Source organism: Capricornis sumatraensis, chromosome 2 (genome assembly GCF_032405125.1).
Source record: "Capricornis sumatraensis isolate serow.1 chromosome 2, serow.2, whole genome shotgun sequence".
Taxonomy (NCBI): Eukaryota; Metazoa; Chordata; class Mammalia; order Artiodactyla; family Bovidae; genus Capricornis; species Capricornis sumatraensis.
Genome location: NC_091070.1, coordinates 131,984,618 through 132,009,562, shown reverse-complemented (window position 1 = coordinate 132,009,562; position 24,945 = coordinate 131,984,618). Strand labels below are relative to the sequence as shown.

At 35.6% G+C, this 24,945-nt stretch overlaps 1 protein-coding gene across 4 annotated transcripts in view; it reads right to left on the bottom strand.

Moving 5' to 3' along the window:
* ST7L (suppression of tumorigenicity 7 like) overlaps positions 1–24,945 on the bottom strand; it is a 65,728-nt gene that overhangs the window by 8,936 nt on the left and 31,847 nt on the right. For all 4 annotated transcript variants that reach the window (XM_068963594.1, XM_068963593.1, XM_068963596.1 and 1 more), the window contains exons 10-12: positions 22,892–22,964; positions 21,878–21,980; positions 2,836–2,986 (exon numbers count right to left, since the gene is read on the bottom strand). In XM_068963594.1, coding sequence (XP_068819695.1) covers positions 2,836–2,986; positions 21,878–21,980; positions 22,892–22,964 — 327 coding nt within the window. The remainder of the gene's footprint in view (positions 1–2,835; positions 2,987–21,877; positions 21,981–22,891; positions 22,965–24,945) is intronic.

Here is a 24,945-nt window from a genome sequence, read left to right as displayed (position 1 = left end):
CAACTGTTGTAGTCATAACTTCTGTCAACCTAAGAGTTTTCAATGGATCCTAACTTCATATTTGAGCTGATACCACAGTTTTCTGTAAGCAGAGATTAACTTAGATCAGGGATCACCAAAGTACCTAAATTAAGTATCTAAAGGGGTCACCTTTGGTCAGACCTGGACCACTATCTGTTTTTGTAAACAAAATTATATTAGAATATAGCCATGTCTCCTCATTTATATATTATAAAAGGCTGCTTTCATGCTGTAAGAGTTGGGTAATTGTGACAGAGACTATGGCCCACAAAGACTAAATATTTACCAACTAGTCCTTTACAGAAAAAGTTTATGCATCCTTTATCTAGATTATCATCCATTCCTACAGACTTCTTAAAGAAGAAATCTTTATTGATCTACTCAACTATCAAAATTATAAGGTTTTTGTTTTTTCTTTAATGCTTGGATCTATGAACTTTTGTCAAAATACAGATTTTTGTTTTGCTACAATAAAATTCAGTGACTTGTCCAAAGTCACAGAACAAATTAAATCAGTGACACTAGGAGATCATTCATTAAATCACAAAATCAATCATATACTTATGGATAACTTCCTACGTACCAAGCAGGCTAGGCGTTGATGACACGTACAAAGGGATTAAGATAGGCTACATAGTTTTGAGAATCTTGCAAACTATTGGAGAAAAAGCAAAAGAAAATCTAAGTACCCCCAAACATCGAGCTCCTCAGTTTTAGTAGTTCTGCTTTCATTAATCTGTACATTGTCAGTATCAAGCACAGGGCCTAACGCTCAGCAAAAGTTAATACAGAGGTTCCCAAATTTTCTTGATTCAAGGACACATGGTGCCATTCATGTCTCAGTAATTTGCTATGATGCCCCCAGGGTGTAAGAAGTATTTAACAATTCCACTTATTAAGTAGTGGGTCTGATCAATTTCAAAAGCTTTTGCTCCAACAGCTTAGCAGCAAGTTGAAAAAAATACACATAAATTAAAGGAAAAAAGTTATTTCATTTTTAAATAACCATCATTTCTCCCTAATGGGATATATGAGCCTGTGGGACACCACATAATTTCTCAAACCTCAAAATCACTTTGGATAATACCATCCTCATTTCCTGTTCCACACTGAGTTTTGTGTGGTACTTCCTTTAATCATAGCAACTAACAAAAACCCAGCTTTGCAAAGCTATGACAACATTGAAAGAAAACAGAGAGTACTGTTGAAACCTTTAACTATCTAGAGCAACAGTTTGAATGGTGTATTGCTGCATTTCTATGAATAATTTAAAATCTCATGGCACTCTTGTGAATTTACTATAATATCCAAAAGTGCCTCAGTGCAATGTTTGAGAACTGAGGAGGTTAACAAGTTTTAGTTGTTATTTAGAATGTGCACTGAATTTATTTTTGAATTTTCATCTACAGCTAATTTTAAGAAGTTACAAATGAGAGACCTGGTAGTTAGTAGAAAATAATCCAATTTTCCAAAGAAATATACAAATGGCCAATTAACACATAAAAATATGTTCAACATTATTATTAGGGAAATGCAAATCAAAATGAGGTACTATTTCATACCCATTAGGGTGCTATTACCAAAAACCAGAAAATAATAAGTATTGGCAAGGATATACAGAAAGTGAAAGCCCTGTGCATTGCAAGTGGAATGTTAAATGGTTTAGCTACTATAGAAAATAGTACGGTGGTTCCTCAAAGAATTAAACACAAAATTATATGATCTAGCAATTCCACTTCTAGGAGTACACCCAAAAGAATTGAAAGCAAGAACCTGAACAGGTATTTATGTACCCATGTTCACAGCACCATTATCCACAATAGCCAAAAGGTGGAAACAGCCCAAATGTCCACTGATGGATGAATGGATAAACAAAATTTTGTATATACTTACAATGGAATATTATTCATCCTTAAAAAGAATAAAACTCTTACACATACTTCAACAATATGGTAAATGAAATAAGCCACATATCAAAGGACAAATGTATGATTTCACTTATATGAGATACCTAGAATAGTCAAACTCATAGAGACAAAAATAGAATGGTTACCAGGGGGCTGGGAAGGAGGAAAGAATGAGGAGTTATATTTCAGTTGGTACACAATTTCAGTTTGGGATGATGAAAAAACTCAGGATGGATGATGGTGATGGTTGCACAACAATGTACACGTATTTCACAGAACTGAGCATTTTAAAATGTTTAAAATGCTTTTATGTTATATATATTTTACCACAATTAAAAAATTGGGGAGGGATTTCCCTACTGATTCAGTAGTAGCTAAGACTCAAAGCTCTCAAAGCAGGGGGCATGGGTTCAAGCCCTGGTCAGGGAACTAGATTCTACATGCTACAACTAAGACCTGGCACAGTCATCAATTTTTGAAAATAAGTATTTTTATTTTAATTTTTAAAGAATTAAGTTGATTTCAGTAATGAAAAAAAAGTTTCATATTGTACACATCTCAAAACCAAAAAAAGTCCAATTTAAAAAATATTAGAGTAGCAAGCCACATTAAAAAATAAATGGATATAAATTTTAATTTTTTTTCCTTATAAATATTTAATTCAAGTGAACATAGAGCAGAATACCCAAGCAGTTTTTCATCCTGCTTTTCCTAAATGTGGTTTTAATATAAGCACATTACACATTTCTTCTACCAATAAACCAATGAACACCACAGAGTTCACTTTCAAACCAATCTGAACAATAAATCCTTAAGGAAACCCAGACAATCTCATTAAAAAAAGACTGCCTGTGAATGCAATGAATAGTCAGAAAGATTAGCATTGCATTTGGAAAAGAATACTTACTGCCTTCCCATGTGCACTGTAACAGATTAAGAGCACCTTCTATTCTCTTCCAGTGCTGAAGATGAAAGAAAGCATAGGCAATTGCTTCACTATCACCCCGTTTCAGAATGTGTTCTGGAGGTAAAATGAGACTTTTCATCTCTAGTAAATACTAGAAAAATAACATACACACATAGATACACCACACACACAAAAAGAAAAATTATGTTAAATTCAAACATCCACAAAAGTGTAGATTCAAATTTCATTAAGTTAACTTGATTTAAAAAACAAACATTAAGCTAGTTGAAATGACAAGAAGGTCTTACTGATAACGTGTATAAAATGCTTGTATATATGCAAATCCCAAAGATCAGAATACGCCTAAAGGTAAAAATAAGGTAATAAATGACTTATGCGCAACTTTAAATACAAAATGGAAACTAAGCTGAAGAAATAATATATGAGAAAATTATTTATTTTTCCAAAAAAGCATAAATGTAAAAAACTATAAAACACAATTTTGGAACAACATGTTGTGGCAATCTTTTTTTATTTCTCCTTTACAGTGTGTGTGTGTGTGTGTGTGTGTGTGTGTGACTCAGTCGCGTCGTGTGTGTGTGTGTGTGTGTGTGTGTGTGTGACTCAGTCGTGTCCAACTCTCTGTAATCCCATGGACTACAAGCCCACCAGGCTTCTCTGTCCATCGGATTCTCCAGGCAAGAGGATTCTCCAGGCAAGATACGGGAGTGGGTTGCCCTTTTTTTACAGTGAAGGAACTTAATTGTTAAGAAGTTCAATTCTTAAACATAGTGCAAAGCACTATGCTTGTTAGGGAATGCCAAGACACTATTCTCTGGAGCTTCCTAATGTAATGAGAGAGACAGATTTTGGGGTGGGGCAGGGAGGCCATGCTACACAGCTTCTGGGATCTTTGTTCCCTAACCTGGGATCTATTCTGGCCCCCTTGGCAGTTGAAAGCACAGATTCCCAACCAATGGACCACCAGGGAATTCCCAAGAAAGACAGATTTCTTAAATTAATTATAATCAGACTATGTGCTTTACTATAGGTATAGATACATATAGGAATATGGATAGGAGGTATTACTTTTTAATTTAGCTTTTAGTAACACTTCATTGAGATATAATTTATATACTTTACCATTCACCCATTTAAAGTACACAATTCAATAGTTTTTAGTACATTAACAGATATGTGCAACCATCACCACAATTTCAGAATATTTTTATCACTTCAAAAGGAAACCCAAATGTATATTAGGGTAGCCACTACAGAAAACAGGAGGTTCCTCAAAAAACTAAAGATAGAATTACTATATGATCTGGCAATCCTACTCCTAGGCATATATCTGCAGTAAACTATAATTTGAAAAGATTCATACACCTCAGTGTTCATTGTGGCAACATGTACAAAAACCAGTCTAAATGTCCACTGACAGATGAATGGATAAAGCTGTTGTGTATATATATAAAATATATATATATATGTGTATACATATAATGGAATACTACTCAGCCATAAGAAAGAGTGAAATAGTGTAGCAACATGGATGGACCTAGAGATGATCATACTTAAGGAACCAAGTTAGAAAGACAAATATCATATGATCTCACTTATATGTGGACCCTAAAATATGGCACAAATGAACTTTCATGAAACAGAAACAGACTCACAGACACAGAGAACAGACTTATGGAAGCCAGGGGAAGGGAGGTGGGAGAGGGATGAATTGGGAGTTTGAGATCAGCAGATGCAAACGATTATAGAGAGAATGGATAAACAACAAAGTTCGATTTAGCACAGGGAAATATATTTAATATCCTGTGATAAATCATAATGGAAAAGAATATGAAGAAGAATGTATATATATGTATAATGAAATCACTTTGCTCCACAGTAGAAATTAACACAACAATGTAAATGAATTAGACATCAATAAAATAAATTTAAAAAAAAAGAAACACCATACTCTTTAGTTATCACCCTCTCCACTCCCAACCTCCCTCAGCTCTAAGCAACCACTAATATACTTTCTGTCTCTAGATTTGCCCATTCCAGATATTTGATACAAACAGAATCATTTAATATATGGTCTTTTGTGACCGGTTTAATTCACTTAGCATATATCCATGTTGTAGCATGTATCAGGACACCATTCTTTTTGTGGAATAATATTATACAAAATAATATTCCATTGTATAATATAAATAATATTATAGATATAAATAATATTCCATTATATGTATACACTACATTTGTTTGTCCATTCATCATTTGATGGATATTTGGTTTTCACCTTTTGGCTACTGTGAATAGTACTACAATAAACATTGATGCTGTGAAAGTGTTAATATGTCAGCAAATCTGGAAAACTCAGCAGTGGCCACACGACTAGAAAAGGTCAGTTTTCGTTCCAATCCCAAAGAAAGGCAATACCACAGAATGCTCAACTACCACACAATTGCACTCCTCTCACACACGAGTAAAGTAATGCTCAAAATTCTCCAAGCCAGGCTTCAGTGATACATGAACCGTGAACTTCCAGATGTTCAAGCTGGTTTTAGAAAAGGCAGAGGAACCAGAGATCAAATTGCCAACATCCACTGGATCATCAAAAAAGCAAGAGAGTTCCAGAAAAACGTCTATTTCTGCTTTACTGACTATGCCAAAGGCTTTGACTGTGTAGATCACCACTAACTGTGGAAAATTCTGAAAGAGATGGGAATACCAGACCACCTGACCTGCCTCTTGAGAAACCTGTATGCAGGTCAGGAAGCAACAGTTAGAACTGGACATGGAACAACCAACAGACTGGTTCCAAATAGGAAAAGGAGTACGTGAAGGCTGTATATTGTCACCCTGCTTATTTAACTCATATGTAGAGTACATCATGAGAAACGCTGGGCTGGATAAAGCACAAGCTGGAATTAAGACTGCCGGGAGAAATATCAATAACCTCAGATATGCAGATGACACCACCCTTATGGCAGAAAGTGAAGAACTAAAGAGCCTCCTGATGAAAGTTAAAGAAGAAAGTGAAAAAGTTGGCTTAAAGCTCAACATTCAGAAAACTAAGATCATAGCATCCGGTCTCATCACTTCATGGGAAGTAGATGGGGAAACAGTGGCTGACTTTATTTTTGGGGACTCCAAAATCACTGCAGTCATGAAATTAAAAGACACTTAGTCCTTGCAGGAAAGTTATGACCAACCTAGACAGCATATTAAAAAGCAAGAGACATTACTTTGCCAAAAAAGATCCGTCTAATCAAGGCTATGGTTTTTCCAGTGATCATATATGGATGTGAGAGTTGGACTGTAAAGAAAGCTGAGCATTGAATAATTGATGCTTTTGAACTGTGGTGTTGGAGAAGACTCTTAAGAGTCCCTTGGACTGCAAGGAGATCCAACCAGTCCATCCTAAAGGAGATCAGTCCTGGGTGTTCATTCGAAGGACTGATGTTGAAGCTGAAACTCCAATACTTTGGCCACCTGATGCAAAGAGCTGACCCATATGAAAAGACCCTGATTCTGGGAAAGATTGAGGGCAGAAGGAGAAGGGGATGACAGAGGATGAGATGGTTGGATGGCATCACCGACTCTATGGACATGAGTTTGGGTAAACTCCGGGAGTTGGTGATGGACAGGGAGGCCTGGCATGCTGTGGTTCATGGGGTCACAAAGGGTCAGACACAACTGAATGACTGAACTAAACTGAACCATGTGTATGGATTTTTATGTAAACAAAGGTTTTCATCTCTCTTGGGTTACTAGGAGTAGAATTGCTATGTCATATGAAATTCTATGTTTAAGCGGTATTAATTATGTTTTAAACCACTGATGGGCTTCCCTGGTGGCTCAGCTGGTAAAGAATCTGCCTGCAATGTGGGAGACTTGGGTTTGATCCCTGGGTTGGGACGATCCCCTGGAGAAGGGAAAAGCTACCCACTCCAGTATTCTGGCCTGGAGAATTCTATAGATTGTATAGTCCATGGGGTTGCAAAGAGCTGGACTCAACTGAGCAAATTTCACTTTCGCTTTGCAGAAGTGGTGGAAAGGTGGAAAGTGGACAGCAGATTGAGAGGTGTGGTGGGGAGAAGAATAGGAAGACATATTCATTGTATAGGGCCAACTTGAATTCTTGAGCCTAAAGAGCATAGTACAAGATGCATTTAAGTAAGTGAGCATGCCTGTTAAAGTTATAACCTATCAATTCTTATTTACATATGAAATGAAATTCGATCTTAAACTCTTGAAGAAATGCTTCCCTTAATATTACAATCCATATCAAAAGCAGAATAATCACAGTTATTACACTAGTCAAATATACTAATTACATGAAGAAAGATGCAAAATTAACTACTTGTGGTGGGGGTCTTCCCAGGTGGCGCTAGTGAGGGTTCAATCCCTAGGTCGGGAAGATCCCCTGGAGAAGGGCATGGCAATCCACTCCAGTATTCTTGCCTGGAGAATCCCATGGGCAGAGGAGCCTAGTGGGCTACAGTCCATAGGATCGCAAAGAACTGGACACAACTGAAACAACTTAGCACACATGCACAGTGGTGGGTTAGTTGCTAAGTCATGTCCAATTCTTACAACCTCACGGACTATAGCCCTCCAGGCTCCCCGTCCATAGGATTTTCCGAGCAAGAATACTGGAGTGGGTTGCCATTTCCTTCTCCAGTGGATATTCCCATCCAAGGGATCGAACCCCGCTCTCCTGCAATGCAGGCAGATTCTTTACTGACTGAGCTACCAGGGAAGCCAACTTTTACACCATCTTTATTATTAAAGTAGTCAACTTAAAATCTTTTAAAAATAGCTAAAAAAAATAAATAAATAAATAAATAAAAATAGTTAGCTAGCTTCTTCTTCCAATGACTGAGACCACAGTACACCTCCTCAGTTAACTACTTCTTCCAAAGACTGAGGCCAGAGTACATCTCCCCTACTAGAACAGGTTTGAAACTACCTTTTTGGGTCTCAATAATTTGGTACCAAATTATGTGTCATATGGTGCAAACCACATTAATGAATATTATAAAATATAAAAAGAGAGACATTCCAAAGGTGTCTTAAAAGATATATCCTTACATTTCAATGAGATAAACAACATAAATTCAACAGTTGAATTTGTGAAATACTTTGTAAAAGTACTACAAACAGGAAGAATTAGAAAAATAAAAATTAGTAGTGCTTTCAAATTTTAAGACAAATTATTAATACATATGGACTCATGGCATTAATACATATAAAGTAATTTTTCTTTGTTTATGGAATGTGCCTTTCTAACACTTACTGGGCTGAGTGCTCATCTTTAATTACCCTTTATTCCTATAACCCAATAAAGCTGAAATTAAAAAGCAAAAAGATAAAAGAATAATTACTCTTAGTCTTGATGTCTCTGGCCCTCTCCTCAAAGTATAAGAATGCAGTCTGCTCATCAATTTATTTTAGTAGATGTCACAAGCTATGAGATTATTTACTAATCCAGTTTGGGGACTTAACATTTCCCATTCAGTTTCTTAAAGGAATGCAGCAGAGGTTGTGTCCTGGTCAAGCAAAGCCCATTTGCTGCCTGGCTGGGTTCTCTACTCTTAGTGCCTTGGACCTATATTCAGGAGGGTAATATTCTTTCTAATCCTCTTTAATCCTTGCCCATTTTTTTTAAAACACAGTAAAAGATCACTCACACCAGGAGGCTGTGGGAAAATGGACTCAAATACCTGACCTCTGACATGACTCCTTATGCTCTTTGCAAGTGCACCGAGAGCTTCTTCAGTAGGAAGCAAAGAAAATGAGGCAATCACAGTCGAATCTCCATCATAAAAAGAATATCTTATTTTCAGAGAGGTTCAATACTTAACCAAGTCCTTTCCATTAGAATTTTGCTTTATTTTACAGATTAAAACATTTCCAATTATTTTCAATCAGTTTTAGAATTCTGAAGCTTTAGACTAATGCCTATCTTTGCTAAGCCACTCAGCAATTATATTAACAATTATTCAGTAAAACTTATAAAAAGTATCAATTTAATATATATATAAATACTTTTAGCAATTATTAATATATATCTATACTTCTGAGCAATATTCTAGGTGACAATTCAGATAGTAATCAAATAGATATTATTAGAAAATGATACTTTAGGATTTTGTATTAAAAATTTTTATTATTTAATCATGAAAAAATTGTTTCCTTATGCTACCTTATTTTTACTATCATGTCTTACCTACCAGCAAATGTCCTTTACAATTTGACTTTAAAGCAAAGCAATTCTTATCTTTTAGTTTCCAATAGGATACTGAAATAAAATTTCACCCTCAAAATATAAAGAAAATTTTTCAGCTTAAAGAAAATATACTTAAAATAGCCAATTATAGGATTATTACTTATTTTATGTCCTCCACAAAGTACTGCTCAGGAATTTTTGCTACCCAGAAAAAGCTGTAAGTTATTACACAATAGAATCATATCCTTTATATTCTACTTCAGCATCTAGCATACTACACTATCCACCCAAAGCAGGCCTTAAGACAATTATTAACTGACTGGATCTGATATATATATATCAAAAATGTCTTCAAACTCATACCTGTATTTCAGTTTTTACTTAAAGATATTTTCTAACTTTCTGGGCAAACTTAAAACAAAATGAAAATAAATTCAAGACTTTATTTCTGTTTGAAGAATGAAGAATATGAAAGGTTAAAAACTGAGGAGTAATTTGGTTTGGCTGTTTTTTTGTTTTTTGTGTTTTTTTGCTTATGAAAGGACATACAGTACAAAACTGCAAACACTCCAGAGTAACACAGAAAAGAATATATTACAAGATTGGTGATAAAAGAAAATAAAGATAATAATCTGATTTATATTTGTCTGGATTTCTTTTTCTTAAGCATAACATAAAACACTACTTTTCTTAAATATAGTACCAAATTGTTACACAACTCCTTTTTACTTCACAATATGTCTTGTGTATCTTTTTCTGTCTCTATGTAGATCTAACTCATTATTTTAAAATATAGTACACTGTTCCATTAAAAGTTGAGTTCTTTTATAAGTTAAGAAATAAGGTCATGTTGAAATTGTGCTTCTGTCATTAAAAGGCCAAAAGTGACATAATGTAGTAAAATTTACAAAATATCAAATGGCTTAAAAATATGATGGGATCTAAAATTTTATATTCTTTACCTCAGATATAGGTCTTTATAGTAGTGCAAATCTAAATTATAAACATATCCATTTACCAAACATTTACTGAATGCCCATTATGTCCTAAGTAGAATATCAGACATAAAATGATGTTAAGACAAAAGTCCTGCTTTTTTAAAAAGCTCACAAATAACTAAGGGATAGACATATAAACAGACCAAATTATATATATACACATATATATATTTAATCATATACATATATGATTAAGGCACTAAACAAACAGAAGAAAGAACATTATCTCTGCTTGGAAAAAGTGGAAAAGACATCTCTATAAAGGAGGCATCAGATGAGCAGGATCTTGAAGAATGAGTAGACACCTGCCAAGTAGAAAAGAGATTAAGCATATATATAATGGTAGGGAGTCATAATGAGACCTAACTAATCCAGGGAATAGTAACGCTAGAGGTAAGCCACAAAGCAGAAGTGGCAAGGAGAGAGACTGGAGACAGGTACTGGGTCCAGACTATGAAGGGCTTCTATACACCCAATACTAAGGGGTTGGTCCTTATCCTATAGGCAATACAGAGTAAGCAGAGCTCTTTAGCAGAGTAAGGTTTTCTATTTAGATTGATAACTCTGGCAATAGCCAGAGTGGAGAGGGATGGATGGCATGGAGACCACTGAGGAATCTGTTTTAATAGACCAAGCAAAAGGAGGGGATATGCAGATAGATGATTCATTTTGCTGTTCAGTAAAAACTAACACAACATTGTAAAGCAGCTGTAATCCAATAAAAGTTAATTTTAAAAATGCAGAGAATGTCTGGCAACAAATACACCAGACAGAAACAGTGGTTACATGAGAGAAGTATAACTGAGAGAGGAAAAACAGGGGATTATTTTGCTTTATAACCTCTACAGAGTATGGATTAAAAAAAAATTCATTACTTTGATAACAATAATTTTTTAAAAGAACAAGCAGTAAAGGTGCACAATAAGCAGGGATGGAGTATATGACTAGATCTGAAAGACATTTTGAAGGATATGAGTGGGTAATTTGAAAAGGACAGAGTAAAGGTTAATTAGAGAAGAGAATAGTAAAGCCATAAATCAAAATATAGAAATAGAAAGGAGAGGCAAGTTGGAGAAAAAACTAAAAAAAATTTTTTTTAATCTACTTTGAGACACATTGAAATCTCTGAGGTACCTATCAGATATCCAGGTAAAATCTTCCACAACTAGATAGAAATGCAAGTCTCTTAGACAAGGAAGAAAGCCAGAGTTAAAAGAAATACATTTGGAAATTACCAGCAAATAAAACACAGTCAAAGACATAAACCAAAGCTAACATCTAGTATGTGCTACAGGGCCTTCCAGATTACCTTCAAATCACCTTCTCATTATATCGGGAATAAATCAGAAATTGCTGGGGCCAATTTTAACTAGTACTCAACTATGGACAAGATACTCAAATAACCACTCAAGTCTCTTGCTTTTCACTAAAAATAACAAAAATTAAAGCTACTTTGGGAGCCATAGTTAAAAAGACATAATGATGTATGGCCTGATGGTTTCTTTCATAACTCTATACCTATGCTTACACTCAAATTCACTTTAATTTTGAATTGCTTTGATCTTTATAATTTATCTCTAGATTACTTTGTTTCTATTACTTTGCAAATCTTACAACAGCTTTTGACCAAAAGCAATATAATTCTGACCCGAAGTAATGATAATGCTTTATAATCTTCCTCTTAAAAGCAGAGGTTGAAGAAAAATCTCTCTGAAGGCATCTGAAATTAAGGTACTTTGCTCTTGATCAGTCATGCACATCAAGAACCAATTTATCTCTGCAATTAGTTTTCTCAGTGCACATTCTATGAGATTGGACAGGCAGGCTGAATGCAAAGATTCCACATGGAGATGTACTATAGAGAGACTAAGAAAGTCCCTAGATAGAAAGTAAAAACAACTGCTATCTGAATAAACTGAAAAAACATGATACTACCTAACAGCCTCAGGAGCAAAGTGAAAGTGATCTTACATTAAAAATAGAGGGAATGGGGGCTAAACAGCACATCATCCTATGGAGCAACACCTCAAGAAATAAGCATTTGATATCTCATCCCTTCCAACCTGTCTCACAGTATAATATAATGGAAAGCAAAAGGCTCACTGTGCTCTAGGAACGGGTCACAGCCTTTAATACCACTTCCCTTTTCTCTCTGTACTCCTGCTATGCCACTCAGAATCTCAATCAAGTGCCCCTTCCCCTCCTATTTTACACATGCTGCTATAATATAGGCAGTATGGCCAAAGAAATGTAAGTCTGCTGCTAAAGACCCAGTAGCTTCTCTGATGGATGGGACTCATCCTATAGGCTTCAATTTCTGACCAGCCAGAATGGATTTTACCTTTTATGTATTATTTTTAAAATTCCCCTTATACTTACAAAGGCCACCTGGCATGGTCTACTTTCTTAGCAACACAATGCCAAAGCCAGTTTTAATATAAAATAAGAAATAATAACTTTAAAAAGCTACAGATTACATATTCCTAAATATGTACTCAATTTATAAAGATTTACTAAACAAGTTTTTGTCATTGTTTTGTTTTTAAATGTTCTATATCACTCTTCTCTCAAGGGCTTCTTCTGTAAGACAAAATAAATTGTCCTCAGGGTATTGAGTAATTCAAATTAGTTAACTCCTGTCTCACCTAACTATCTTCACCTTCACCTCTTCTCAACAGAGGAATCCCCAAATCTCATACATTCTAAAGTACTAAAATAATATTCAAAAGGAAAGAGGACAAACTGGAACAGCTTAAACAGGAAGAGAAAATGGTTAACAGAGCATAATAAAGCAACGATAGCTGTAATAATCAATACTGTTTTACTCAGACATTGTTAGTAGTAGTAGTAGTATCAGTCACTCAGTCATGTCCAACTCTTGGCGACCCTGACTCCTGGTGACCCCACAGACTGTATAGCTCACCAGGCTCCTCTGTCCGTGGGAGTCTCCAGGCAAGAAAACTAGAGTGGGTTGCCCTTCCTTTCTCCAGAGGATCTTCCCAACCCAGGGATCAAACTTTAAGAACTTCACAAATATCTCATTTTATTAGGAGGCATGATACTTTGACAGTGCTTTCCACATTGAGTCATATCTTTTTTTTTTCTTTATTGAGGTATAATTTAAAAACAGTAAAATGCACAGGCTTTAAGTTTGCAGTTCAATGACTTTTAAAAAAACACAGATAAGCAACACCATCACCCCAGAAAGTTTCCTTTCCAGTTAATACCTCTACGCTGACCACCTGAGGCAAACTACTGTGCTAATTTCTACCACAATAGATCACTTTTACCTTTTCTTGAATAGCACATAAACGGAATCATTCAGAATATAGTCCTTTGCACAATACTGTATGTTTAAGATTCATCCATGTTTTGCTGTATCAGTTGTTCTTTTCTTTTTACTGCTAAATAAATTCTCATTCTCTTGGATACATACCTTGGTGTAAAACTTCTGGGTGACAGGATGAGATATATGTTTAATTTTATAAGAAATTGCCAAAGTAGTTGTATCATTTTATACATTAAGGCAGCAATGTATTAGAGTTCTAAATATTCCACACTCTTGCCCATATTTTATAGTATTTTTAATTATAGCCATTCTGATAGGCATAATACCTTATTGTAATTTTATAATGCATTTTCCTGACAACCAAAGATGGTGAGCACCTCTTTGGGTGTTTATTGGACATTCCAATATCTTTTCTGAAGTATCTGTTCAAGGCTTTTGATTAAAGTTGTCATTTTATATTTATATATTCTGAATATGAGTCCTTTGGCAAATAAGCAAATTGGAGATACTTTTTTCCTGTTTGCAGTTTGCATTTTCATTTAAAAAGAAATGATGGTGAAGCACTTCCCTGGTGGTACAGTGGTAAGAATCTACCTGCCAATGCAGGGGACATGTGTTCACTCTCTGGTCCAGGAAGATTCCACATGCCACAGAGCAACTAAGCCCATGTGCGACAACTACTGAGCCCCCAAGCCACAACCACTGAGCCCGTGTGTTGCAACTACTGAAGCTTGTGTGCCTAGAGCCTGTGCTCTGCAACAAGAGAAGCCATCGCAATGAGAAGCCCATGCACCACAACTAGAGAAAGCAAGCACACAGCAACAAAGACCCAGTGCAACCAAAAATAAATAAATAAATAAATAAATAAATGTTAAGAATGATGGTAAAGATTTTATTTATTTATTTTGGCCACAATGCACAACTTATGGGACCTTAGTTCTCTGACCAGGGATAGAACTTGTACCCTCAGCAGTGAAATCACAGAGTTCTAACCACTTGACCACTGGGGAATTCCCTGCCTTTTCATTTTTAACACTGTCATCAGTGAGAAGAATTTTAAAGTTTTGAAAAGGCCAATATACAATTTTTTTTCTCTTACAGTTCAGTGCCTATACTGTCCTAGGAAATTTTTGTCTACCTGAAAATTTCAAAGATATTCTTAGATGTTTTCTTCTAAATGTATAGTTTTAGCTTTCGGTTCAGTTCAGTTCAGTTGCTCAGTCGTGTCCGACTCTTTGCGACCCCATGAATCGCAGCACGCCAGGCCTCCCTGTCCATCACCAACTCCCAGAATTCACTCAAACTCATGTCCATCAAGTTGGTGATGCCATTCAGCCATCTCATCCTCGACTGTCATCCCCTTCTCCTCCTTCCCCCAATCTCTCCCAGCATCAGTCTTTTCCAATGAGTCAACTCTTCGCATGAGGTGGCCAAAGTGCTGGAGCTTCAGCTTTAGCATCATTCCTTCCAAAGAAATCCCAGGGTTGATCTCCCTCAGAATGGACTGGTTGGATCTCCTTGCAGTCCAAGGGACTCTCAAGAGTATTCTCCAACACCACAGTTCAAAAGCATCAATTCTTCTGTGCTCAGCTTTCTTCACAGTCCAACTCTCACATCCATACATGACTACTGGAAAAACCATAGCCTTGACTAGATGGACCTTTGTTGGCAAAGTAATGTCTCTGATTTTCAATATGCTCTCTAGGTTGGTCATAACTTTCCTTCCAAGGAGTAAGTGTCTTTTAATTTCATGGCTGCAATCACCATCTGCAGTGATTTTGGAGCCCCCCAAAATGAAGTCTGACACTGTTTCCACTGTTTCCCCCATCTATTTCCCATGAAGTGATGGGACAAGATACCATGATCTTTGTTTTCTGAATGTTGAGCTTTAAGCCAACTTTTTCACTCTCCTCTTTCACTTTCATCAAGAGTCTTTTTAGCTCCTCTTCACTTTCTGCCATAAGGGTGGTGTCATCTGCATATCTGAGGTTATTGATATTTCTCTCTGCAATCTTGATTCCAGCTTATGCTTCTTCCAGCTTTACACTTAGGTAAATGGTCCATCTCAAATTATGCATGCTATGAGAATATTTCATGATTTTTTCCCCATTCAGACATCCAGATGTTCCATCACCATTTGTTGAAAAGCATTTCCTTTTCCCCACCGAACTGCACTGGTGCTTTTCTCAAAAATAAAATGATAAAATATATATGGATATATTTCTGGGCTTTTTAAGGCAACTATTTCAAATTTAAATCTAAAATTAATAAAATTTAGAGGAATTTGGTGGTAGTAAGCTAATAAAAACTCTCAATGAAATATTGCAGCAAACTATTGCTACATCCTAAATTAGACAATACTATTCTAACTGATGTGTAAAGTGTCATACTAAGAACTACCACATCTACAGTAAACCACTGATATCTGGGGATTCAATATTTAAGGTTTCAATCATCTGTGGTATCTCTAAATAGCCATGATGTATAAAGCTATAATTTTGTTAAGGCACAATCTGAATCATGTGCTCTGAGGCTTGTTTACACATAAGTAACTTACCAAAGGAATAACCCTAGCTGCCTCTTCGGTATCCACATCTCAGCAAGGTTCATGACCAATCTCATGATTTCATTTCATGGGTAAAATTATGTTACACTGGTATTTCTCAACTATGGAGATTCACAATGGTTTTGGATCATGTTGATCAAGAATGTCAATGGCAGAAAAATGTTAAAGAACACTTTTTATAAATGAGTTAAAAAATGCACAAAGGATTTGAACATTTACCCAAAGAAGATATACAATCCCATTCTTGGGCATATATCTGGAGAAAACCATAATTAGAAAAGATACATGCATCCCAATGTTCACTGCAGTACTAGTTACAATAGCTAAGACATGAAAGCAACCTACATGTTCATTGACATATGACTAGATAAAGAATATGTGGTACACATACACAATGGAATACTATTTAGCCATTAAAAAGAATGAAATAATGCCATTTGCAGCAACATGTCATACTAAGTGAAGTAAGTCAGACTGAGAAGGACAAATGTCATATAATATTACTTATATGTAAAATCGAAAAAGAAATGATACAGATGAACTTATTTGTAAAACAGAAATAGTCACAGGTGTGGAAAACAAATTGATTGTTACTGGGGAAACAGGGAGGAGGGATAAATTCAGAGATTGGGATGAGACATGTACACTACTACATATAAAATAAGTAACTAATAAGGGCCTACTGTATAGAATGGGGTACTCTACTCAATGTTCTGTAATGGCTTGTATGGGAAAATAATCTAAAAAAGAGTGTATATATGTATAACTGATTCACTTTGCTGTACAACTGAAAGTAACGCAACATTGTAAATCAGTTATATTCCAAGAAAGATTATTTTTAAAAATTTTCAAAAACAAACAGCCAATAAGCACATTAAAAGATGTTCAATGTCATTAGTCATTAAGGAAATGCACATTAAAATCACAGTGAGATGCCATTTCATACCTACTAGGACAACTATAGTCAAAAGACAGACAGTAACTGTTGGCACAGATGTATAGAAATTATACGCCATTCTTAACCACTCTGCAGCACGAGAGAGCAGAGCACTTCATAGAAAAGTATTTTTAGACCTCTGTTTCCAGTAATGGAACACTGGGTAACTCAGATAAAATCTACCAGATAACTAGAAAAGCTGTTGATTTTAAAAAATTGAATTAAATACATTAGAGAATTAACAAAAGGTAAAGAATTATGAGGCCACAGTCAAGCGAAGGCAGAAATCAAGATGTAAGCCACACTTAGGGCTTCTTTTACTATACGGACATTTGACAATTCTGGAAAAGATGCTTAGGAGGCTATTCAGCCTTTTTTATCAGTTTCATAAGACTAAAGGAACAAAATTCACAGTTCAAGGCCTGTCAAGAGTGAGGGCCCTGGCAAAACCCTCAGGATTAGTCTGGGGCTCTGAAGGCTACATCTTAGGAGTAAGAATGAACCAGAAACAAACTAAACATTTCATGACTGAAGTCAGTTTAGTCATCCAGGTAGACCATAAAATATCAATCCCTGAAAATGAACTACGGTGATCATGACCTGCCAGTGATTCTTCCAGGCATCTAAGGGCAAAGAAAATTCTCTCTGAAGAAATATAATATTACCTGAAGTTTTACGCTATTTCTACAATTTTTCAAATAGAATATCTGGCACATAGACAAAGAAAATGAGGCACAAGAGAAAAGGCAATATGAGTATGATGCAGCAGAAAAAAAGCAGATAATAAAAACAGATACAGAGAGGTTCTACATAACAGGATTATCAGAGAAAGAATTCAAGATAACTACTTTAAATTATTTTCAAAGAGACAGTAGATTGCATTAAAAATTTTGGCAGAGAATTCAAAACTACAAATAATGTAAGAAATGTGAAAAATAAACAGAAATTCAAGAATCAAAAAATGTTTTAAAGGAGTGAAATCACACAGAGTATATTTTCTGGCCAAAACGCAATTATGCCAGAAATCATTCATAAGAAGATAATCTTCATATGTCTGGAAGTTAAATACATCTCTAAATGGAATAAATATACCTCTAATCAAAGAGGAAGTCATAGAGGAAATTAGAAAATATTTTGAACTAAATTATATAAAAAGTAATGCTATACTATGCAGTTAAAATTATATTAATATTAGAGGCTAAGAGACTTAAATGGATATATTAGAAGAAAGACTAAAAATTAACAAGTTAAGTACCTTTAATAAGATACATGAAATAGAAAAAAATAAGATGGGGCCAAACAAAGTTGAAAGAAGACCATAAAGGGCAGAAATGGATGGACCAGAAAACAAACAGTAGAGAAGATCAACAGAACCAGAGCTTGGTTCTTTGCAAAGACTAATAAAAGTGACAAATCCCTGAGGAATCCAATGCGGGGGTTGGGGGAGGTGGGGGGCGAGTAACCAGTGCTATGAATTAAAAAGTGGATGTTAGAACTGATCCTGCACATATTAACAAGCTAATAAAAGGATTTTATGAAATCTTTACGCCAGTAAATTTAAAAATTTTGCATGAAATAAATTCCTAGAAAAATATATCTTACCAAAAACTAACATAAGAAAAAATTAAAAATGTGAATAGCTATGGAATGGTTAAGTAACTGAATTTGTAATTAATATGAAATTTGTAAAGAAAATCCTTCTAACAAAAATACAGAATCAGATGGCTTTATCAGCAAATTCTACCAATCACTGAAGGCAGAAATAATTCTAATTTTTACACAAATTATTCCTGAGAATGTTAACAAGGACCACTCCTTAACTTGGGGTTCCCTGGTAGGAAGACCTGGGTTTGATCCCTGGGTCGGGAAGATCCCCTGGAGAAGGAAATGGCAACCCACTTCCAGTATTCTTCCCTGGAAAATCCCATGGATGGAGAAGCCTGTAGGCTACAGTCTATGGTAGGCTACAGTCTATGGGGTCGCAAAGAGTCAGACATGACTGAGTGACTTCACTTTCTTCTTTCATTTTCACTACTTAATTTGGTTTATAAAGCCAGCAATAAAGGAAAAGTATTGATCAAAAATATAAGAAAAGAAGGAAGTGAACATAATGTCAGGATGGTGGTCACCCTCGTACACTATTAGTGGGAATGTAAATTGGTACATTTTGATGCCTTTGAACTGAGATGTTGGAGAAGACTCTTGAGAGTCCCTTAGACTGCAAGGAGATCAAACCAGTCAAACCTAAAGGAAATCAATCCTGAATACTGAGTACATTAGAAGGACTGACACTGAAGCTGAAACTTCAATACTTTGGCCACCTGATGCAAAGAGCTGACTCATTGGAAAAGACTCTGATGCCAGGAAAGACTGAAGGCAGGAGGAGGAGGGGACGACAGAGGATGAGATGGCTGGATGGCATCAGCGATGTCCTGGACATGAGTTTGAGCAAGTTCCAGGAGATGGTGAAGGACAAGGAGGCCTGGCATGCTGCAGTCCATGGGGTCACAAACAGTCGGATGTGACTGAGTGACTGAACAGCAACAAACTGGTACAGGCGCTACAGAGAACAGTATGGAGGTTCCTTAAAAAACTAAAAATAGAGATATCATAGGACCCTGCAATCCACTCCTGGGTGTATATGAAGAAAAATATGATCTGATAGGATACATATTTACCACATATATTCACCACCAATATTCACCACAGCACTGTTTACTATAGCCAAGACAAGGAAGCAACCTACATGTCCATTGACAAAGGAATGGATAAAAAAGATGTGGTACACATATATAATAGAATATTACCCAGCCATTAAAAACAATAAAATCATGCCATTTGCAGCAACATGGATGGACCTAGAAATCATCATACTGAGTGAAGCAAGTCAGATAGAGGAGAAATATCGTATGACATCCCTTATGTGAGTAATCTAAAAAGGAATGCTACAGATATACTTACTTACGAAACGGAGAGAGATTCACAGACTTAAGAGAATGAACTTGTGGTTGCAGTAGGAGGAATGGAAGGAAGGGATGGTTAGGGAGTTTGGGATGGACATGGACACTCTGTTACATTTAAAATGGATAACCAACAAGGACCTACTATCATAGCACATGGAACTCTACTCAATGTTATGTGGCAGCCTAGATGAGAGTAAATAGACAGAGAGGGAGAACAGGGGAGAATGGATACATGTATATGCATGGCTGAGTTCCCTCGCTGTTCACCTAAAACTGTCACAACATTGTTGACTGGCTATACCTCAATAACTCACTTCATGGCAAACAGATGGGAAAACAGTGGAAACAGTGACAGACTTTATTTCGGGGGGCTCCAAAATCACTGCAGATGGTAACTGCAGCCATGAAATTAAAAGACACTTACTCCTTGGAAGAAAAGCTATGACCAACCTAGACAGCATATTAAAAAGCAGAGACATTACTTTACCAACAAGGGTCCATCTGGTCAAAGCTATGGTTTTTCCAGTAGTCAGATATGGATGTGAGGGTTGCACTATAAAGAAAGCTAAGTGCCAAAGAATTGATACTTTTGAACTGTGGTGTTGGAGAAGACTCTTGAGAGTCCCTTGGACTGCAAGGCGAGCCAACCAGTCCATCCTAAGGGAAATCAGTCCTGAATATTCATTGGAAGGGCTGATGCTGAAGCTGAAACTCCAATACTCTGGCCACTTGATGTGAAGAACTGACTCATCAGAAAAGACCCTGATGCTGGGAAAGATTGAAGGCGGGAGGAGAAGGGGACGACAGAGGACAAGATAGTCGGATGGTATCACTGACTCAATGGACATGAGTTTGAGTAAGTTCCAGGAGCTGGCGATGGACAGGGAGGCCTGGTTTGCTGCAGTCCATAGGGTCGCAAAGAGTCGGACACAACTGAGCGACTGATATGAATTGAACCTCAACACACGATAAAAAGTTAAAATAAAGAAAAAAGAACAGTTGTTGCCTTTAGGCAGGAGGGAAGAAGCTGTAATTGGAAAAGGGCAGGTGGGTTTCTGGGGAATGACAATGTTGTTTCTTGACCTCAGTGGTAGTTCCCACTTATTTGCTTTATAATAAATCATTAAGATGCACATTCTGTTTTTTTATACTTTGCTTTTTATGTATTACAATTTATACTAAAATTTTTATTTAAATTTATGGAACCAGTTTCACTTAATGAGAGAACGGCATAAATATTGTTGACTTTCATTCTTAGATTTCAGTAATATTCTTGACTCTGTCTTTATTTACTCTAAACAGACTTACAACTCCTATTTCTTAGAGATTATCTTTTAGAGGTTAATCCTTTAATATTTGCTAGTTTCCAAATTCCACGAACACATTATACTGAAATCTACAATTACATTTTTAAATAAAATCATATTCTTGAATACACTATACTTTCTAATTTGAAACATTGTTTTTAAAACCCAAAATTTCACCTTAGGTGATAACACACATAGATTAACCAATAATCCGTATGTTTGCAAGGTATACAAAATAAAGACAAATGAGATGAGCACAGTTTTGTCTGGGACTAAATAAACATCAATTCAGCAGTTTACCGGAAACTTCCACATCTGTTTCCTAACACTGATTATTTTAATCTGTCTTCAATCTTTGTCTACCTAGGCCTCATTTAAAACCCAGGCATCTGCCTAGATATAAGAAGCTTTTAAAGTAACAGGAAATCTGATTTAATGACCTGAAATATGAATCATCTTTCAAAGGGCCAAGTCATTTTATTTCTTCTCTGTAACTATAGTAAAAGGAACAGCTAACTGAACATACTTCAAATTTTATTCTGACAGCGATTATAAAGCCTATAGTGAAATACTGGTCCTATCTACCTTTCTAATTACTTTTTAACATCCCCTTTAAGGCAAACATCAAAACATAGTGGACTAAAACAATTCTGCCTCAAATTATGGAGACCCAAAATTTGGTCTATACACTGTTATGAATCTGATTAACTTAAATAAAAGTAGTATTTTCATCATAAAATGTCTTACTTTTGGAACATGAGGATTAAATTCCACAGCTCTATGAATTGCTTCCACAGCATTAATTTCTGCTGTGCTTAACCCTCTTCTGGAGGCTGTTTCTGGAGAGAATCTATAAGAAAAGAACAAAATGAAGAAATAAATATTTAAATAGATAAATATTTTAATTAATTAATTAAGGTAATCTAGCCCCTGAATCAGAGGTTTCTGGTGACGGCAAATGTCAAAGTCAAATAGCTGCTCTACTTTGGTTCAACATATAAAAGGCGGCAGCATAAGAGATAGAAATCCTCAAAGTGAAGAAAGCCTTTAGAAGTCCATTAAAGTCACACTTTGGGCAAAGTAATGAAATAAGAAATGCTATACAAGGACATCTAGAAAGTCTCATGAAAATAGAAGTATTATATTCTTAGCAAATATTCACTGAGAGGAAAAAGTCTGTGAACATTTCATTCTAATTCACTTTAAGGCATAGTAATCTAAAGTGAAAGAAACATTTGCCATTTGGTTGGTTTCTGAGTATCTTACCTGTGGAACAAAGAGAAATTCATTAATGGCAGCCAAAAATACAAGGAAATCACAATAATTCAGAATTATAATCTTAGAACAGATAACATGAAACCTATTTCCCTATCATACAACCTTATCATTACTATCACAGCTACTATGTACTGAATATACTTTGTCTAGCAATGCTTTCAGCATTTAACACACATAATCTTCACACAACCACCCTATAGTATTATTCTTATTTTATAGATGAGGAAGAAACTCAAGGTAATTAATTTGACCAAAGTTCCACAGCTGGTATGTTGTAGACTTTTAATTTGCACCCAAGTTTATTTAGCTCTAAAAACCTTGCAGTTTCCACTGTTACAGATAGTAAGAATCTTCAAAGCCCCATAAGTTAAAGGTTATTCAACACAAAGTCGGGGGAAAAAAGCATTTTTAAAGTCAGTGAATGAAAAACATAATGTTGATTTTAGCAGTCTTTCTAAACTTGTAGTTTTCATAACTACTTACTTATCTGAAACAGTCCTTGTCTTCAATAGTGCTGCTGTATAACAGATGGCTGCTGACTTTGGAAGGCTTATATCTATAATAATAATTTTTAATTTAGGTAAGAAACACAAAAATATCTTGACAATTTTTAGTAAGAATATTTCATAGTTCAATTCAACAGATATGTTGATAATAAAGCAGTAAAAGCACATGGACATGAAATTGGAAGACCTGAGTTTGAAATCTTGATTCTACTATTTACCAACTATATATCTTTGAATTAGGCATAACTTCTTTAACCTCAGTTTTCTCAAAATGATAATTTTCTAGCAGAGATGTCTGTGAAAGTCCTCATACAATGTTAGAAAGTACTCAACAAATATTTATAATAGGCTGCTTGCTGCTGCTGCTAAGTCGCATCAGTTGTGTCTGACTCTGTATGACCCCATAGACAGCAGCCCACGAGGCTCCTCTGTCCCTGGGATTCTCCAGGCAAGAATACTGGAGTGGGTTGCCATTTCCTTCTCCAATGCATGTATGCATGCATGCAAAGTCACTTCAGTCGTGTCCAACTCTGTGCGAACCCATGGACAGCAGCCCACCAGGCTCCCCTGTCCACGGGATTCTCCAGGCAAGAATACTGGAGTGGGTTGCCATTTCCTTCTCCAAATAGGCTGCTTACAATAATACTATCCATGGAAAAGAGCACTGTATAGATAGAACTACATAAAACCTCCACCTATTCACAAAGAAAAAATAAGATTAAAAAAAATTATCAGTAGTTAAATCTAAGTGATATACCCATGGGTGATTTTCATTTTCTTCTTCCTATGTTTTTGCATTTTCTACATTTTCTTAAGTGATAGTCTTTTATAAAATAAAAAGAAACTGAGAACTATAATGAAATTATCTTAAAGAACGCCCCAAACAATGTTATCAGGAGAGTAAGACTACAGGACTCTCTTTCCAGATTCCAGAGTTACACTAGTAAATGGAGAACCAAAGAAGTAAACTTGCTTTTAACTTTCTCAGAACTCTGGAAGAGCAAAGACTGAGGACTCATAAAAATAACTGAAAACACAGAGGCATATCCAGGTTGCCAGCTTTATTTTATTTTTAATGAATAGGTCCATTCTGATTTTTCATATTCAGTCCTTAAGCTTGTTCATCATACGTATCATAAGCAGGCCATACATCTGATAAGTAACATATGGAAAGAATTTCTCACAAATTTCTCCACGAGCCTATATTAACTAAAGCACTTCCTAAGAATTCCAGATGTTTAAAAGAAATAAACTTCTCTTTCCAAGTGTAATACATTTGAAACTTTCTAAGTCATGGGGATTCCTAAGCTAATGGGTAGGAGCTTACAACAGGACAGTATGAATAAGTGACTTATATGTGTTCTGATATAGTGAAAGATATGACAAGAAATATTATGCTAGTTAGGATGTTCTCAGTTTCAGGTTAAAAGCCGATGCCTCACTTAGAATGAGGAGAAAGACTATGCTTCTTAAAAATTATCTCAACTCCATTTGTGATAAACTGGCACTGTTATAGTACAATAATAAAAACAGCCAACATATATTGACTTCTTACTTTGGGGAAACTAGTAAAGAAATCGAATACCTAAATTTAAGTTCAGGCTTGTCACGTACTGGCTAGGAGACCTTACCCAATTACTTAGCCTTCTTCAACTCCAGTTTCCTTATTTATTAACTGGAAACAGTAAAATACTTGTCCTACCATCTCTCAAAATTGTTGTAAGCATCAGATGAGATAATAAATTACACTTTTTAACTAAAAAGCATCGTAAAATGTTGTTCTGAGTTACTCATATACACTGCTAAGCAACTTCCGTTAGCTTTCTCCATCACTCCAAAAGAAATGAAGTGTATAACGCTCCATACTTTCCCAATTACCTCACCTAACATACTATGCTTCAATATAACTACTATTCATTTGTCTGTATGTTCTGCCAAACTGCAAATCCTATAAGGGTTAAGTCCACGTTTTCTTGTTTACCACTGTATCCCAAGTGCCTCACACAGGCACTAAAACAAATGAATATACTT